The sequence below is a fragment of the Syngnathoides biaculeatus genome, chromosome 18, assembly GCF_019802595.1.
Source record: "Syngnathoides biaculeatus isolate LvHL_M chromosome 18, ASM1980259v1, whole genome shotgun sequence".
NCBI classification, from domain to species: domain Eukaryota; kingdom Metazoa; phylum Chordata; class Actinopteri; order Syngnathiformes; family Syngnathidae; genus Syngnathoides; species Syngnathoides biaculeatus.
The window spans coordinates 20,012,306-20,031,519 of NC_084657.1; the positions used below are offsets into that span (position 1 = coordinate 20,012,306).

Consider the following 19,214-nt stretch of genomic DNA (forward strand, 5'->3'; position numbering starts at 1 on the left):
AGCAAAATGAAACCAATCTGAGGTTGAAGATGAATATTTATCATTTCCCTTTAACTTACATTCCATACATTATGTCAGAATAATTTCTAACTAAAAGGTGACCTCCCTCTTCGTAACCGCTAACATTCTGAAGGATAAAGACACAAAGGAACTTCAATGCTCAAAGCCTTATGATAATGACTAAGACTGATACACTATAGATTTGGCTTAACAAAATGCTCTCTGATCTTTCAAGTTTACATGCTATTGTTAAAGTTGCTATTTTGAACAATCTGGTGTTTTTTACTCAAAAGAAGCTTTGAAGATGTTTGCTCGGTAGTACTGCAGCTCTTTTATGCTCTCGCTGATGTCATCGAACGCTCTGAAACAAAAAACACATTTTTTTTTTGCTTTTTCAATATTCCTCTAAATCTTGAGAATGAATACGTATTTTTTTCACTTACAAAGCTTTTCAGTGTTGAAAAAAATAGGAGAAATACCAAATCCTGCTGAAAATTATTTTAAAGTCAATTTTTATGAAAATGGTAATTTTACAAATATGGAAGGATTATTTGTCACAATATCTAAAAACAATACTGATATGATACGAAATGCTGAAATACAGTGATTGAACATTATTGTAGTTATTTCATATTATATTACCAGGATAACAGCGATCCATCCATTTTCTTAACTGCCTATCCTAACAAGGGTCATGGACGTGCTGGAGCGTAACCCAGCTACAATAGTGTTCAAAATAACAGCAGTCAGTGGGACTAACCAGATTAATCCATGTTTTCAATATATTTTAAATTGCTACATGCCAAACAAGTTACCAGTAGGTGCAGTAGGTTCTCAGAAAACCAACAAGACCTAACATTCATGATATACACACTCTTAAGGCTGTGAAATTGGGCAATTTGTTGAGAGGGATGAGTTCAAAATAAGAGTAATATGACGTCCATCCATCCATCCATTATCTACAACTTTTCTGGGTCGGGTCGTGGGGGAAGTAGCTTCAGCAGGGAAACCCAGACTTCTCTTTCCCCAGCCTCTTCTTCCAGCTCTTCCGGAGGAATCCCGAGGCGTTCCCAAGCTAGCAGAGAGACAGAGAGTGTGTCCTGGGTCGTCCTCAGGGTCTTTTTCCAGTGGGACATGCCGGAACACCTCACCAGGGAGCCGTACAGGAGGCATCCAAATCAGATGCCCCAGCCTGGCGCCTCTCAATGCGGAGGAGCAGCACCTCGACACTGAGCCCCTCCCGGATGACCGAGCTTCTCACCCTATATCTAAGGGAGAGCCCGAACACACCCTGCGGAGGAAACTCATTTTGGCCGCTTGTTTCCGGGATCTTGTTCTTTCTGTCACGACCCACAGCTCATGCCAATAGGTGAGGGTAGGAAATTAGATCGACTGGTAAATTGAGACCTTCGCCTTTCGACTTAGCTCCCTCTTTACCACAACGAACTGATACAAAGTCCGTATCACTGCAGACATTGCACTGATCCGTCTGTCGATCTCCCGCTCCATTCTTCCCTCACTCGTGAACAAGACACCAAGATACTTGAACTCCTCTATTTAGGGAAGGATCTCATCCCCGACCTGGAGAGGGCATGACACCCCCTTTCCGACTGAGGGTTCGTCTTCGATTTGGAGATGCTGATTCTGATAAAGATATGATATTACTATGTTAGTTATCATGATAAAAGTATATCATTACTACTATAGTTGCTGTTAGGATTGTTTTATCATGTGTTTGTTTCTGTTAGTCTTAGTCTGAACTGTTCTCTTTGTGAGCTGCGTGCGTGTTTTGAAGTGTGACCTAGTGACACCTGGGAGGCGATGCCCACCTGCCGACCTCAAGCTGATGCCCCTGAACACTGGGAACCGATGTCTCCATCCTGGCCTCAGCATGTTTCCCTTCTGGTCTTAAGCGGATACTCCTCAACACCGGGAGGAGATAACGCCCTTCTACCGCAGGCGGATACCCTCAAATGCCAAAAAAATGTCTTTAAACAATGCCCTGCTTTTTCTCTTGTGGGTTTATCAGGACATTCTTGCGGTCTTGGAGAAACATGTACCTTAATGTTTATGTGCTGTTGGTGTCGCCATCTGTGTCAGCATTTTCACTGTGTAACCATGTAACCCTTTGACCTGAGAATGCAATAAAAAAGAGCAGACAGGGACTACCACTTTGGCAGTCTGAGGTAGCGCACTCTCACAGTGTGTCCTCCGTCTGTCCCGTGCACAAAAAGACAATCTTGTTTGGTTTGAGTTCACTCTCTACAGTCCTCAGGCTTGTCTTAGCTGTTTTTCTAGGAACATCTCTGACAGATTCTCATCCCATTCACTCAGCTGTGAATAGCTTAAGTGAGAGCTGGAGATCACGGCTTGAAGAAGCCAACAGAACCACATCATCTGCAAAAAGCAGAGATGACAAAACACATGTAGACTGGTTGGGCGAACTCCCATGCACCCTCGAAGATCCTGCCGAGCGTGTAGAGTAGTAGGAACACTCCCTCCAGTCACCGTTCTTGAAAAGGGGGACCACCACCCCAGTCTTCCAATCCAGAGGCATTGTCCCCGATGTCCACGCGATGTTGCAGAGGCGTGTTAACTAGGACAGCCCCACAACATCCAGTGCCTTTAGGAACTCCGGGCAAATCTCATCCACCCCTGGGGTCCTGCCACCAAGGAGCTTTTTAACCACCTTGATGACCTCAACCCCAGAGATAGAAGAGCCCGCCTCAGAGTACCCAGACTCAGCTTCCTTGTGGGAAGGTGTGTTGGTGCAATTGAGGAGGTCTTCGAAGTATTCGTGGGTTGCCGCTACGACAGGCACCGACCACCTTACGGCCACAGCTCCGGTTGGCCGCCTCAGCAAAGGAGGCACGCAACATCGTCCACTCAGATTCAATGTCCCCCGCCTTCTCTGGGACGGGGGGTTTGTGGCTGTTCTTCCAAATCACACTCTTCCAGGTCTCACTGTCATTGCCCACATGAGCATTGAAGTCCCCCAGCAGAATGATGGAGTCGCCAGAGGGGGTGCTCTCCAGCACTTCCTCTAAGGACGGGGGCCCTGCACTGCTGTTTGGTGCACAAGCATAAATAACAGTCAGGACCCATCCCTCTACCTGCAAGCAGAGGGAGGCTACCCTCTCATCCACCGGAGTAAACCCCAATGTACAAGCCCCGAGCCAGGGGCAATAAGTATATCCACACCTGCTTGGCATCTCTCCACAGGGCATGAAGCCCCAGACAACTTAGCTCCTTGGATCATTGGGACACATAAACCTGGCTAAGGTGACGGCTCGAGGACGGGATAGTGTGACATTGACTTTACAAACTCAAAACTATTTTCTACAACCTTTTTTTCTCTGATTTACCAATCCTTTGAAAAACGTAACTAATATTTAGTTGTATGACCACAGTTATTTTTTTTATTTAACAAGTGCTTGACATCTGTGTGGCATGGAGTCAACCAACTTGTGACACCTTTCAGCTGTTATTCCACTCCAAGATTCCTTAACGACATTCCACAATTCATGTAATTTCTTGGTTTTGCTTCGGAAACAGCAAACAGCATTTTTGATGTCACCCCACAAGTTCTCAGTTGAATTAAGGTCTGGGGATTGAGCTGGGCACTCCATGACATTGATTTTGTTGATTTGTAACCAGGCAGCATGGTGGGTCAGCTGGGTGGAAAGCATTGGCCTCACGGTTCTGGGGTACAGGGTTCAATCTCCGCCCCATCTGTGTGGAGTTTGCATGTTCTCCCTGTGCCTGCGTGCTTTTCTCCAGGCACTCCGGCTTCCTCCCACATCCCAAAAACATGCAACAATTGGACACTCTAAATTGCCCCTAGGTGTGATTGTGAGTGTGGCTGTTTGTCACCATGTGCTCTGCAATTGGCTGGCAACCAGTTCAGGGTGTACCCTACCGCCTGTCCGATGACAGCTGGGATAGGCTCCAGCACTCCCGTGACCCTTGTGAGGATAAGCAGCTAAGAAAATTGATGGATGGATGGTCTGGAACCAAGACTTTGCATGTTTACTCGTGTGTTTGGGATCACTGTCTTGTTGAAACACCCATTTCAGGGGCATGTCCTCTTCAGCATTTGGCAACATGACCTCTTCCAAGTATTTTGACATATGCAAACTGATCCATGATCTCTGGTATACGATAAATAGGCCCAACACCAAAGTAGGAGAAACATGCCCATATTGTGATGATCCTCGGGGGGGGGTCCCAAAGGCAAAGCAGGAACCAGACAGTAGCGTGGGACAGCTGAGGAAGAAACACCAAGCGTGGTTGAGAGCCGGCACTTGTCGACGTTGGCAGAGGGCCACCGAGGCTTGGGAAAAAAAGCCGCTGTGGTTCAAGCGCCGCCGAGGGGTGAGGCGGGCGTGGATCGGTCATTGTCGAAACATGAGCAGGAGGTGGCCGTGGATAGGGCGCTGCCCAGACAGGAGTGAGAGGTGGCCGGGGAAGTGTCGCCACTCAGACAGTAGCAAGAGGTGGCCATGGAGGGGTCGCTCCCCAGACAGGTGGCTGTGGAGGCGTCGCCGCCCAGACAGGTGGCCGTGGAGGCGTCGCCGCCCAGAGAGGAGCGAGGGGTGGCCGTGGATGTGTCCGCACAGAGACAGGTGGCCGTGGAGGGGTCACCGGCGAGATAGGCGGCCATAGAGGGGTTGTCATCAAAGCATGAGCAAGAGGCAGCCTGGATTGGTTGCCACTGAGGCATGGACGAGAGCAAGTTGCAGCTCGGTCCCCACCGAGGCATGGGCGAGAATCAGCTGTGGCTCAGTCCCGATGGAGGCATGGACAAGAATCGGCCGTGGCTCAGTTGCCACCAAAGTATGGGCGAGAGGTGGCTGTAGCTTGGTCCCCACCAAGGCATGGGCGAGCGTCGGCTGTGGATCAGTCGCCGGCGAGACATGGACGGAAGTCGGCTGTGGTTCTGTCGCCAGTGAGGCGAGGACGAGAGACGTCTGTGGCTCGATCGCCAGCGAGGCGTGGGCGGAAGTCCGCTGTGGCTCAGTCGCCACTGAGGCGGAAGGAAGAACCCGCTGTGGCTCGGTCGTCAGCGAGGCGGAAGCAAGAGTCCGCTGTGGCTCAGTTGCCAGCGAAGAGTGAGCGAAAGTCGGCTGTGGTTCGTTGGCCAGTGAGGTGTGGACGGAAGTCGGCTGTGGCTTGGTCCGAGTGCTGCGTGAGGCATAAAGCGGCACTCTACTAGGACGCATCCTCTGGTCGCCACGCGGAGGCCCCAGGTAGACTGGACCCAACTGCAGGACTCCGAGGAAAGTGTTTTAGCACCCCCAATCCCCACAATCAAAAGCAAATTACCGGTAATGAACAGCAAAGCGGTAATTAAAACCTTGACTTTTCAAAACTGTGGGGTAACTTCAACACAGTAATTGGCCCATGCCTGCCCTAAACCACAGAGATCAGCAGAGTGTTGTACCTGAACGAGTTCAGTGAACAAAAAATTCATGAACGAGTATTAGACCAATATTTTGGAGGAATGTGAAATAAATTTAATTTCTGCAAAACCCATCCGAACACACTCCATTAGAGCCCATACCCGTTCCCTGATGTTGACATGCGTGAGGTGGGTTCAGGAAAAATGAGATGGGATAGAAGATGTTATACAAATTGATTACTGTACTAGGAAAATCATTATTTGTATCATAATGTTCCAGTTAAAACAAAGTACAATCGCATTGAACCAAACCTTGAACACGTTTGTGCAGAAAATAAACTCTCAACAACTGAAGATAAAAGCAATCCACCCCAATCATCTTTCAGAGGTGAGCCCACGAAATTTGCAGCACCAGAGTCCAGAACCCCAAGGAAAGAAATTTACCCCACCAGTAGTGCAGGCATCCAGAGTTGTATGTTATTCATGCATGGGTTAAGATGGCATGTATCGTATGTGGTTTTCAATTTAACCCTTCACATTTGTACAAGTTACCCATGACAATGGCACTTATGTACCCACATACCATAACAGAAAGGCTGATGAAGTTGGATTCAGAGAGGCTGACACCTTTTCTGAGAGTTGTTGATATATGGCTTTGGATGGTAGAGTTTTAATTTTATTTTGTAGATGAGGCACTAAACTATTTTGAGTAATAATGGTTTTCTGAAGTCTTCCTGAGCATACGTATCCTTCGGTATGCCATACTCCCAAAAAAACCCCACAGGACTCCCCAAGGGACATGGTCAAACGTCTTCTCTTAGTTCACCAAACACAGAGACTGGTTGGGCGAACTCCCATGCACCCTTGAGTATCCTGCCAAGGGTGTAGAGCTGGTCCACTGGTTCACGGCCAGGACGAAAACCACATTGCTCCTCCTGGTTGTAGCTTTGTTAAAATTTCCTCGGATAATGAGGGGTGAGTCTGGGTATTTTTTCTCACTCATTTATATGTTTGGCAAGCATTACCAGTGCTACTGTTAGGTTTATCACCTAACTTGCTGGAATAGTTGCACAAATGACGGACAAGAAATCGTCTTTCTTCTGATCAGGAGGACGTGAGAGACAGACCAGTTACAGTCTCCAAACACGTTCTGAACCAGCCTCTCAGGTACACTTTTTTTATTAGAAAACAGACAAGGTCAAAAGGAGGGGTGAGAAGATGAAATGAACAAAGGTGCATTCTAGGATGATGACGTGGCACATCGTACGATGATGATTTAGCACATTCTTTGGTTACGATGGAGTTGTCCTTGGCCACTTGTAGGAAGATAATGCAGCATCTGTGTGTAGGAGCTCGTCCTGTGAACAAGACTCTTCGAAGCAAGGATGATACTTTGGCTTTGTTACAAGTCCTTAATAAATATATTAACGATAACTTTAACAGCTACTTTCCTGATAGCTTGCACCTACGTCATTTTTTTTTACGTTGACATATTGCTGGTCAAATGAAGCATTGTTGAAAGTTAATTCTGTTGAGACGAAAACGAAAATATGTCTTATGGCACGACACCCAGAGTTTTGTCCGATACCGTTAAACATTTAGAAGGTGATAATAAATGAAGATATGTGGAAAAATTAAGAGACACTTGGCATATATAATGCTGAAGTCGATGTTTTTGCCAATAAGAAATTTGGCTGTTAATTCGCTTCTCTGTCTTGGACAACTGGATAATACACATGTATCTGGTGTAAGTCGTCGAGATTTACACAGAAGTGTTTGAAAGCATATAAAAGTCTGGACACATAAAAATACTTCGTTGCAGGATCTGTTCTCAATCAGGAATAAATCCCACATAGAGATGGACCCACTCAGATTTTCTCAATACAAATACCAATATTTAAATAAATGACCCCTGGTTTTACACACACTTGCATTCATTAACTATGATTGGAAAAAAAATTAAGACAAGGAGTTGTCTCCTCCGTACACGGAAGCGTATTGCTGCCACACACTTACCTCCGTAAACCTCTCTGTGACATACGGTTTATTATTTTTTTAAATACGCGTTGTTCTCAAATAAGTCAACTTGACATTATAAATACTTCTTGATAATTTGAGATTGAGAAGAATAATTCCTGCCTGAAATGAAATGATCGCTACACAGGCGTGTCTATTTCATTGGGCACCGTCCATCCCGGTTGAATGCCAAAATTCATTGATCTTTTCTCATCTTTTCAGCTGGTATTCTACAGAATGATCTATTTGAAGAACTGTTTCATCTATTGTGACAACTAACAGCACAATAGGTCTTGGGGATTTGTGAAAAATCTGCTCCGATTCAACGACTCCTGCACGGCAGAGCAGCTTTGTTTGACCGGCAATAAAGCGCCATGAAAACGGTGACATCACGTGCACAATCTCTATAGTTCCATTAGGAATGCGTTCCCACAGCCAAGTCTCGGTGAAGCACAGAATGGTGTAATATCCGGAGTTGTTGCTGGTCCTTATTGGGAGATGAAGCTCATCTATTTTGTTGGGAAGCGAGCGTAGATCCGGGAGGTGGATTGACGTGAGCACCAATCTGTGTCCTCTTCTGCATAGTTTCACTTGGATCCCGCCTAGCTTCCTCCTGCGGTATTTTCACATCCACTCTCCGTAGAACGCAGATGGTGTTGCTGTGTCGCTGCCCCGTGAGTAACTCAGGGAAAAGATGGTGAATTTGCATGAGTTGTAGGGAACAAAGTCCCGGGAAAACTCTCTGATGGTTAGCGAGTCGCGTCTTGTGTACTTGAGTCCAGGGACGGCCGCAAAACACAAAAACATAAACAGTGCCAAGAAGCACTGTACCGAGGAGACCACACAAGTAGTAAGCGCTATCTTGATTTTAGTACACTTTCATAGGATTTAAAGTATTAAATGACAAATATACCATGTTAGTCACCTTGCATTAATATTCTTTACCTGTGGGTTGCTTTCTTTTGTGGCACCATTTCATACTCCACTGGAAACCACCGTCTAAACAAAAAAATGTTCTTGTCATACAGCATACAAAAGACTTGGTCAATAATCATTGGGTTTTAGAACAAATAGAGGTACCTTGCCATACTGTACGAGTAACATTACAGACATGTTCTTCGAGATACGACCCGCTGCTGCGACAATTTTTTGCTTTGTCTTGCGAGACAGGATTTGCCGTACGAACGACTGTCAGTAGATGGCACCACAATCATTAAGATGCTGAAACGCACAGGTTTCGCTCAGTTTTTCGACCTTCTCTCGGTCTTTCTGTTCGTGGAGCTTGGCTCAGTAGTATCTCTGTGCAGCTGTCCTCGCATTTTGTTATTTTGCATTTACTGCAAGTGAATTTTCAACCATGCGGCCTTAGAAAGCAATAGCTAAGAAAAGCGGTGAGAAGAAGGAGAGCATGATGTCGATGGATGTGAGATAATAGAAAAACGTACTGTTAAAAAAAAAAATCATACATTGTGATTTGTGAATTTTTCTTTTTAGATTATCTCTTTCACAGTGGACGTGCACCTATGATGAAAATTTCAGACCCCTCCATTATTTCTAAGTGAGAGAACTTGCAAAATACAAAGGTGTTCAAATACTTATTTTCTTCACTGTACCTTATATGGACCCTTGAGCAAACTCCATGGGGACACAAGTGGGTAGCACACATCTGCTCCAAACATCTGGCAAGCACTTACCAACCTCATATCACAAGACAATTTCCTTTGCCAATATTATTCTGTCCTTTGTTTTGTTTCTTCCTGAATTGTTTGCCTTGTAGATTCCCATGTCAGATCTCACGTAATTTTCAATAAAAATTTACTACCTGTATCAGTGTCAAAAGACCGCTGGTTATCGAGAACTATGTAATTCATGCAGTAATCTTCAAATTACAAGACAGAGGAATTATGGATTGTCGTCACTTTGTCCTGAACATTTACACATCTAAAAAGTGACTTTGCCCCCCTTTACGAGATAAGATAGCTTGATTTGATTTATGACAAAGCAACATAATTTATGCTAAACCAGAGGTGATGCAGGCATGGCTTCCAACTTGTTCTTTTCACCTAAATTAATTACGTTGTTTTTTTTTCAACCCATATAGGGTTGTTTGTACTAAATACTGAGTAAAGGCTCGGAATACTTAAGGCTGTGTGAAGTTTCAGTTGTTCTTTTAAAATAAATTTGCAATTGGCAGTATGGGGTGCTTGGTGTACATTAATGAGGAAAAAATGAAAAATTATTCTAGCAAATGACTGAAAAATATAGTGGGTCTGAATACTTTCCGTATCCACTGTATATTGGTGGAAAAATGCATGTTTAATACTTATTTCAGCTTCAGTGTTCTCCTGTTTTTAGTATTTAATAAGACATTTATTTTGGTTTGGTGCAATTAACCTGCAAAAGATTGCTCCTCAAAATTAGAAAGTTAATCCTCAAATGAAAAGGTCATGAGCAAAACTGCTCCTCAAAGAAAAATAAAAGATTTCAAGCCTGTCAACGAGTGGATCAGACTAACCTGCAAAGCTCCTTAATGGTACTGACATCAATTATTCTGTAGTGGAGATGCTTCACGAACTCTGGCATATATTTGTCCAGGAACTGTTTGTCTACATGCACAGAATTTCCTGCACAAAAACCAACAATTCATTCCTGTCTGAGGAAAATTAATGATATCAAAACTGCTGCCGCAAAAAGCAACTTACCAGCTAGGGGACATTGTCCAGGTGGTGTATGTCGTCGAACAAAGGATGTAAATTCATTCTCTGCTTGTTCCAGAGTGGTTTTACTCTGCCGTACTGCCTGGGTGAGTCCTGACTGGGAAAGGTTAAATGGTTGGTGAAAATGAAACCTAAAAAAAGTGATTAGCCACAATTAATACATGATTTAAGAAGAGCAAAGCATTTTATTTCTCATACAGGCCCAGGTATATTTGAATTTCTTTCCCCTTAACAAATATGATAATTTAAACTTAACTTTAATTTCCGCTTGACTTAATTCTACTATTTATCTTTGATATTTACATTTGTTTGATGATGTGCAAAATTTAAGTGTGAAGTTATCAAAATATTATCCATCCACCCATTATCTGAGCTGCTTATCCTCACAAGGGTCACAAAAGTGCTGGAGATTATCCCATTTATCTTTGGGAAGGAGACAGGGTTTTGAACTAGAGTGGTTGTCACGCACACAAATTTAAAATATAAAAGTACTGCAAAACAAGGCTACATTATATTACTATTCTTAAGTTTTTCTAATAGGTGCTATATATATCCATACATCTATCCATTTCTTGAGCCGCTTCTTCTCACAAGGGTCGTGGGAATGCTGAAGAAAGAGAGAGAGAGAGAGAGAGAGAGAGAGAGAGAGACAGACAGACAGATATGATGGGTAGGTCTTTGATGATGTGCAGCAGCCAATCAGCACCAAAGAGGCAATCTTGGTTTTTTTTTTGGGGGGGGGGGTGGGGGTGGCTTCTTAATGCCCAAGTGACATGCCTATAAACATTCTAAAATAGATCAAATATTGTCACGAAAAATACGTATAACATTATTCACTTCAATGTCGACACGAAAAAATAAATATGAGCGGAGAGCATGTCATCCATGCACAAAGTTGCAGAAGTCTCATTCGACATCCAAGCGGTAGCCAGATTGCCTGCAACGTCATCAGCAGACCTCACACTGGGACATTCGCCATTGAAAACACGCAGTGGCACCTGCTATAAGACACGGAAGCTCTTTTCAAAGAGAACATCTCACAATCGGGTGACGTGACCAGGGCAATATTACCCTGTTGTTTCGAGCCATATTTAGATGATATGCGGATCACTTCTAACTAACAACAGACTCCACGATGGTTTGTATGACCGTATGTCGCATACTCGGCCGCGAGAGACGACAACACCGTAAAGCGGCCCGGCCCGCCACCACGATGAGCCACCCCGGCCGAAGCCGCGATCGGCGGATTCGGCACCGCCAAAGTCATGCTCGGCGGACGCGGCGCCACCAAAAGAAGCCATGATTGGTGGACACAGCGCTGCTGAAGCTGTGCTTGGCGGACACGGCGCCAGCGAAAGAAGCCATGCTCAGCAGACGCGGCACTGACGCGCACATCGACACATTTAGCACCCCTGACTTACGTACGCAGATCTTTTGTTACATTCTGGGAGGATTACATCCCCCGCCCAACCATTATTATTTTTTTTTTTGTAGCTCTATACACACACCTACCTATTTGGAACCCACGAAGCTCTTGTCCTTTGCACCTGTGCAATCCATTTTTCATGACGAACCGGGTCTTTTGGAAACGTATGAAGAGTAAATCCATCCTCCTGAGTGTTCGAGCAATATCCAGCAATACAACGAGCCGGCATTTTAGCTAACACGAGGGAACAAAGTGCTACCTTCCCACAGATAAAACAGGTATAAACATACAAGGCCACCTGAGTGAGCTCCTGCTGACGTCACTTCCAGATTCTTCTCCAAAACACATCCCTTGAGAGGATTTTCATGGCGGGAGTTACAAAAAGCCATATAAAATCAACATCATGTTGTGTGGTGAAAAAACAGATGGGTCCATTCTGGCTGCCTTTTTTTTTTTTTTTTTGTTAAACAAAAGCATAATAAAAATCATACTTTTCATGTCAGTGTACCTTTAAAGTGTATTGAAAGTCTTAATGCACATGGGACAGGGCGACTGCAATGTATTAATGAGAGGATGACCACGGCCATGTATTGTGAGATTTTGGAGAACAACCTGTTTCCCTCAGTCAGACCATTGAAGATGGATCGTGGATGGGTCTTTCAATATGACAATGACCTGGAGCACACAGCCAGGAAAACCAATGAGTAGCTCCGTAAGAAGCATATCAAGGTTCTGGCGTGGCGTAGCCAGTCTCAAGACCTAAACCCAATAGAAAATATTTGGAGGGAGCGGAAAGTCAGTGTGTCTCAGCGACAGCCCATAAACCTGTCTGATCGAGAGAAGATCTGTGTGGAGGAGTGGGCCAAAATCCCTCCTGCAGTGTGTGCAAACCTGGTGAACAACTAAAGGAAACGTTTGACCTCTGTAATTGCACACAACAGTGGACATGCACCTACAATGAAAATTTCAGACCCCTCCATAATTTCCAAGTGGGAGAACTTGCAATATGGCAGGGTGTTTAAACATTTATTTTCTTCACTGTACATCATAAAATCACGAGACTTTTATTTACCTCGCCATATTGCCAGTCAAGCTAAGCATTGCTCAATGCTAAGTTGGTTGGAGACGACACGGAAATATGTCTTGTAGTACGATGCCCGGAGTGTTGTCAGATACCATCAGACATTTAGAAGGTGGAAAAATTAGATATACTCAGCATAGAGGACCCATATTTAATGCCGAAATCTGTTCTCGCTGATAAGAAATTGGACTGTTAATTCGCTTCCGGTTGTCTTGGACAACTGGATCTACAGGTGGATCTGGTGAATAAGTCGTTGAGATTTATATGGAAAAGTTTAAAAGCGTATAAAAGTCTGGACGCATACCAATACTTTGTTGTTGGATCTGTTCTCATCATGAATAAATCCCACATAGTGACGATTTTGACGGCTTTTGAACATGGAAGTGTGTTCAACCACACGTTAACCTTTGCTGGAATCCATCAATCTTTTCAGCTAGTATTCAATACAAATACCAATATTTAAATAAATGATCCCTGGCTTTACACAAACTCGCATTCATTAACTACGATTGAAAAGAAGACGACGGTTAATGGCTCGTAAACGCGGAAGTGTGTTCGGCAACATGTTCACCTTTGCCGGAATCCATCGATGTTTTCAGCTAGTATTCAATACAAATGCTAATATTTAAATAAATGACCACTGGTGTTACACAAACTCGCATTCATTATCTATGACTGAAAAAAAAAATAAAAAACTAAAAAAGAGGACGGAGCCCTCTCCATGGGATGTACATGGAAGCGATTGCGGTCACATTTAATCTCCGTAAACCGCTGTGACCGTTTTTTTTTTTTTTTTTTTTTTTAAACACACCTTGTTCTCAACTGAGCCAATTTGGCATTACAAATACTTTTTGGTAATTTTAGATTAAGAAGAATAATTCCTTCCTGAAATGAAGCGATCGCTACACAGGCGTGTGTATTTTGGTTGGGCACCATCCATCATGTTTAATTGCCGAAATCCAACGATATTTTCTGGTCTTTTCAGATGGTATTCCATAGAATGATCTCTTTGAAGATCTGTCTCATCTGTTGTGACAACCAACAGCACAACAGGTCTCAGGTATTGTAAATATTCTTCTCCGGTTCGATGTATCCCACAATGTCGAGCAGCTCTGTTTGACCGGCAATATGGCGCCATGAAAATGGTGACGTCACATGCACGACCTCTATACATGAGAGTCAACATATTCGCCAGAAAATGGCAGATTATCCAGACAATCTGCTGCAGTGCATGTTGCAGCACCCAGGATTTATTGCCAACTGTCTAAACGCATCAGTACTGGAGGTTGCCTTTTTACAATTCAGGCAACAGTATCGGCAGCGACTGGTGTGCTGAGTCTATCCCACCTGTCATCAGGCAGAAGAAACTGGACATCCTGGAGAAAACACAGGCAGGACGGGGAGAACATGCAAACTCCACACAGGTGGAGCCAGGATTGAACGAGAGTCTTCATAATTGGCCAACGCTTTACAGCTGTGCCTCCGTGCCGCGCCAGTTACATTAAGGGGACACAAGTGGGTAGTGGATTTTTCAAAATAAATAATTATTTATATGATTATTGTTCCTGCTAAAAGCAGCATTTGTCCAATCAATGCTTGTTCAAACAAAGTCCCACTCTGGAAAATTGTCTTATTTTCAGGTTGATGCAAAATACTGCTTATAGACAGCTTGTGAGATGGCGTTGGGGAATTGTTTGCAGTTTGTCGACGCGTGTCCAGGTTCAGCAGTTGATCCAAGTTCGCGTTTTGTGCCTTTAGCAACAGCGATCTGTTCAGGTGTTGTAACTGGCTGTGTGGTAGCCATTGATCCAAGTTTTAACAGTTTTTTTTTTTTTTACATTCAAAAACCATCTCTGACATGAGTCCACCAGTAAAGGAGTCCAGGGTGAAATGTTCACTGCATATGACAGACTGCTGACTGGGGAATTCTCGAAACGAATGGGTTTGTCTTCGGCGTAAATATAAAAGGCTACAGGCTAATCCAGTCGCACAATAGCAGGTCCACCTGAAGTGACTGTTCTTTTTGGTAAAAACATCAAAAAGGCTAAGCATTTTATGGTACAGTTGAACATATATTTTCATCTCGATACGATAATTTACATTAGAAATTAGACATTACAAACACTTTAAAGAAATATAGTACATACTGTAAACCGATCTGTCTTTTTTTGCGGGGGGGGGGGTGAAAAACCCACGATGCACTGAAGCGGCAATAAGTGAAGCGGGAAGTAGAGAGGGATTACTGTACATCTTTGCTGTAATTTCAACAAATTCACAATCCCATGGCAACATACCTGAGTATAGCAGAAAGATGATGTAACCACGGAATTTTTTAATTCAATCATTGAAATAGTGCAGGATGAGACAGTGTGTAATATTAAAATTCCACCTCGGAACATCCTCATCAAGGACGAAAACAGACAATACAGTGCACAAAAAGCGAGTTCTGTATTTGAAATTCAGGGAGCAAAATAACCATAAAGCAGTTTGGAACCATCATTCAGTTGTCAGCATGCACTGGAAAAGATATTGTGCAAGCAATATTTCAGTTTTACACCAAGAAAAACAGATAGGGAACTTTTATAAATTTTAAAAAATGAGATTTGGAAGTGTGCTTTCAGATTTATAATTCATAATTTATTGTTGGTTCTGTTTGGTTATCAATGTATTTTTTGTGTGTAGTTAAGAGAACATGAGTTTGTTGACATTTTCATTGGAAGTTTCCAAAAACAAAATTGTTCTTTATAGAAGTAAATTGATGAGAATGTAACTGCCGTAATCTTTTAATAAACCATGTAACTTCAATGGATGACACTGACCTGACCCGTCTGATGTTGCTCACAGTGGTTGAAGGGAATGCTCATGGGCTTGGTGTGTTTGCTCAGACACATTAAAAAATTAGAGAGAACGTTGGTGGTAAGATTGACAATTCAAAACCGAGGGGAAGCTGCCGCGGGCCACCGTGTCATTGCCTGGCCTCCAGTTTGAAAACCACTGTCTATGCTAAGTAATAAATACATAGTAGTCCAATTCAAAAGCTGCCTTTTTACTGAGACACCGCCTCAGAGCAGCAGTAGATTACCTTGCCATGATGCTCTTTACACCACTCCGACATGGATTCCAGGAGTTCATCGGACTGGTTTATGATCAAGTTGGGTCCCTGTCAAGATAGGACATTTGAGTTTAAATTGGAAGGTAACTATAACAGCCAAAATAACAATGAGAATATTTTGATTACCTCTGCCAAAATGTTCAAGTCAGAGTCTGTAATTATGCATGCCATTTCAATTATCTTGTCATTTTCAACGTCCAAGCCCGTCATCTATTAATTAAAAAGAGCATGAAATGATAAGCACCAATTTTAAGCATGAGTTATAACTTCCACAAGATCCATCCATCCATTCATTATCTACTGCTTTTTCGGGTCGGGTCGCGGGGGAATTCGCTTCAGCAGGGATACCCAGACTTCCCTTTCCCCGGCCACTTCTTCCAGCTCTTCTGGAGGGATCCCGAGGTGTTCCCAAGCCAGCCGAGAGACATAGTCTCTCCAACGTGTTCTGGGTCGTCCTCGGGGTGTCTTTCCGGTGGGACATGCCCGGAACACCTCATCAGGGAGGTGTCGAGGAGGCATCCGAATCAGATGCCCCAGCCACCTCATCTGGCTCCTCTCAATGCGGAGGAGCAGCGGCTCGACACTGAGCCCCTCTTGGATGACCGAGCTTTTCACCCTATCTCTAAGGGAGAGCCCGGACACCCTGCGGAGGAAACTCATTTCGGCCACTTGTATCCGGGATCTTGTTCTTTTGGTCATGACCCAGAGGTCATGGCCACAGGTGAGGGTAGGAACGTAGATTGACTGGTAAATTGAGAGCTTTGGCTTTTGACTTAGCTCCCTCTTTACCGCAACGGACAGCTACAAAGTCCACATCCCTGCAAACGCTGCACTGATCCGTCTGTCTCCCGCTCCATTCTTCCCTCACTCGTGAACAAGACCCCAAGATACTTGAACTCCTCCACTTGGGGAAGAATCTCTTACTCAACCTGGAGAGGGCACGCCACCCTTTTCCGACTGAGGACCATAGCCTTGGATTTGGAGGAGCTGATTCTCATCTGAGCCGCTTCACACTCGGCTGCAAATCGTTCCAGTGAGAGCTGGACATCACGGCTTGATGAAGCCAACAGAACCACATCATCTGCAAAGATCCACCAAACCGGACAGGCTCTATGCCTCGGCTGGGCCTAAAAATTCTGTGCATAGAAGTTATGAACAAAATCAGTGACAAACAGCAGCCTTGGGGGAGTCCAACTCTCACCGGAAACAAGTCCAATTTATTGCCGGCAATGCAGATCAAACTCTGACAGCGGTCGTAGAGGGACCGAACAGCTCGTATCTGGGGATTCGGTACCCCATAATCCCGAAGAACCCTCCCCCACAGGACTCCCTTGCTTTTCTCATCCTTCCAAAGTGATCGTTATGTGCACGTTTGCAAAAACGAAAATAATAATCTACACCTTTTTTTTTGGTCTCATCAAGATTATTTAATACAATGCTGACTGTAATCACACGAATGAATACTTTCAACAGCATTCATGCAGAAATTAAGTAGCCTCATCCTACATATTTAAATTGCATTGTGCGCTATACCAACCTGAGCAGTGTGGAGACACAGGTTGCTTACAATGGATACCGCCGCAACACAAATCCAGCTATTGATGTATTGGTTGTAGATCCTCCAGACCTTTGTAATTCTTTATTTGGTCCATGGTATAAGCGCTTATCGAGAAGAGAAGATAGTTGACAATGTCTGGATAGGTTACCAACGCCCACAGTTCGAAATTCATGCTCCATTTGTGTTTCTCCAAGGCATATGGGTTGATATTGTGGATCAAAGCGCACTTCTTGTCGTAAAGGTTTCTTGAAACATTTAATAAGCCCCGATAACTTTCCAAAGTCTTTTTAGCCATCATGTATCACTTTTAACAGTTGTACGGACATTTGTGGAACTATATGTATATATTTGCAAAAGCGATATAGTGAACGACACATCAGTAGAATGAACCCATCCAACATGGCTGCGTGCCCGGATGAAGTCACGTGGTCGAAAACTATCGATTGGAGGAGTGTAACATAATTCGGTGAAATAATTAAATGAAGGTAGTAATCCTACCTAAACTAAAACAGAAAGTTTGTTTCAATACACAGACCTACACATTATTTTTTAACCGCTCATCAGTTGGGTACCATTAAAACGTACATACTGCTACCAGTGAACCAACTCGGGTGCATGAGGAGTTACTCGAACATTGTGTTGACTTGCCTCAAGATCCACCCACACCATCTTTTCGGACAAAGTAGCGTTCATTGTCTTTCTTCAACAGCCTACAACGTGGAAAATGCAATATGCAACTAGAAAATCTGTCGGGGGTATTTGTTGTTGAACAAGACAGACAACGCTGAAAACACCGGCTTTGTGTGTTAAGGTGGTAATGTCGCAATTCAGAAAACCCTCTTGAACGACGTGCCTATGTGGCGGCCACCTCAGTCAGGGCATCACTTCCGTTGAAGGAAACGCATGCACATTGAAAATAATAGATACATTTCTGTAAATTCACGGCATATTCTCCAACCCCCAAACACACACATAGAGAGGAATGGGTCGATAAGGCACGCCCGTATTAATGGTGAGAATGGTCAAAGTCGTGAGCACCATATGCTGAAACACCAAGAACGTAAATATTTTTTTTTAATTCTGTGAAGTGATGGAATACAGTTAAACGTTGACATCGTAGACAATCTCATGAAAATCGGTTCATAACTGTACAATTACAACTGAATTTGAAAGTTCATGCATTACCTTTGAGAAGAACAGCGACCTTGCTAACATGGCCGCTTCGGAAGCACGTCAAGTTAGTCGGCAAGCCTAAGCGTTAGCGTATAGGTTCTTCGTGTCACACGCCCTCGCTCGTTGTTGACCCGAGGAGAACATTTCTTGGGGGGTTGTACCATTTTTAATTTAAAATGTGAAATTTACAATAACTCAAACACCTACATCTTCCTCTCTAACCCCAACTGCCCTCATGTCTTCCCTCACCACATCCATAAACCTTCTCTTTGGTCTTCCTCTCACCCTTTTGCCTGACAGCTCCATCCTCAGCACCCTTCTACCAATATACTCACTCTCTCGCCTCTGAACATGTCCAAACCATCGAAGTCTGCTCTCTTGAACCTTGTCAGCAAAACATCCAACTTTGGCTGTCCCTCTTCTGAGCTCATTTCTAATCCTATCCAACCTGCTCACTCCGAGCTAGAACATCAACATCTTCATTTCTGCCACCTCCAGTTCTGCTTCCTGTTGTCTCTTCAGTGCTACCGTCTCTAATCTGTACATCATGGCCTTCACCCTAGCAGAGTCTCTTCTGTCACATAACACACCAGACACCTTCCGCCAGCTGTTCCAACCTGCTTGGACCCGTTTCTTCACTTCCTTACCACACTCACCATTGCTCTGGATTGTTGTCCCTAAATATTTGAAGTCGTCCACTCTCGCCATCTCTTTTCCCTGGAGCCTTACT

General features: G+C 44.0%; 1 protein-coding gene across 3 annotated transcripts; it reads right to left on the reverse strand.

Annotated features, from left to right (window-relative positions):
* Positions 1 to 18: 18 nt before the first annotated feature.
* smfn (small fragment nuclease) lies at positions 19 to 18,721 on the reverse strand. Of its 3 annotated transcripts, none has more exons than XM_061802433.1 (7): positions 18,497 to 18,721; positions 15,880 to 15,963; positions 15,724 to 15,801; positions 10,120 to 10,231; positions 9,933 to 10,041; positions 8,363 to 8,416; positions 19 to 361 (listed from the first exon to the last, which is right to left on the reverse strand). In XM_061802433.1, exons 1-7 carry the CDS (start codon positions 18,524 to 18,526, stop codon positions 283 to 285), a joined length of 546 nt encoding a protein of 181 aa, XP_061658417.1. In that variant the 5' UTR covers positions 18,527 to 18,721; the 3' UTR covers positions 19 to 282. The 3 variants fall into 3 exon arrangements, with proteins under 3 accessions (XP_061658417.1, XP_061658416.1, XP_061658418.1); XM_061802432.1 differs by lacking the exon at positions 18,497 to 18,721 and adding an exon at positions 17,960 to 18,277; XM_061802434.1 differs by lacking the exon at positions 18,497 to 18,721 and adding an exon at positions 17,291 to 17,735.
* Positions 18,722 to 19,214: the final 493 nt, after the last annotated feature.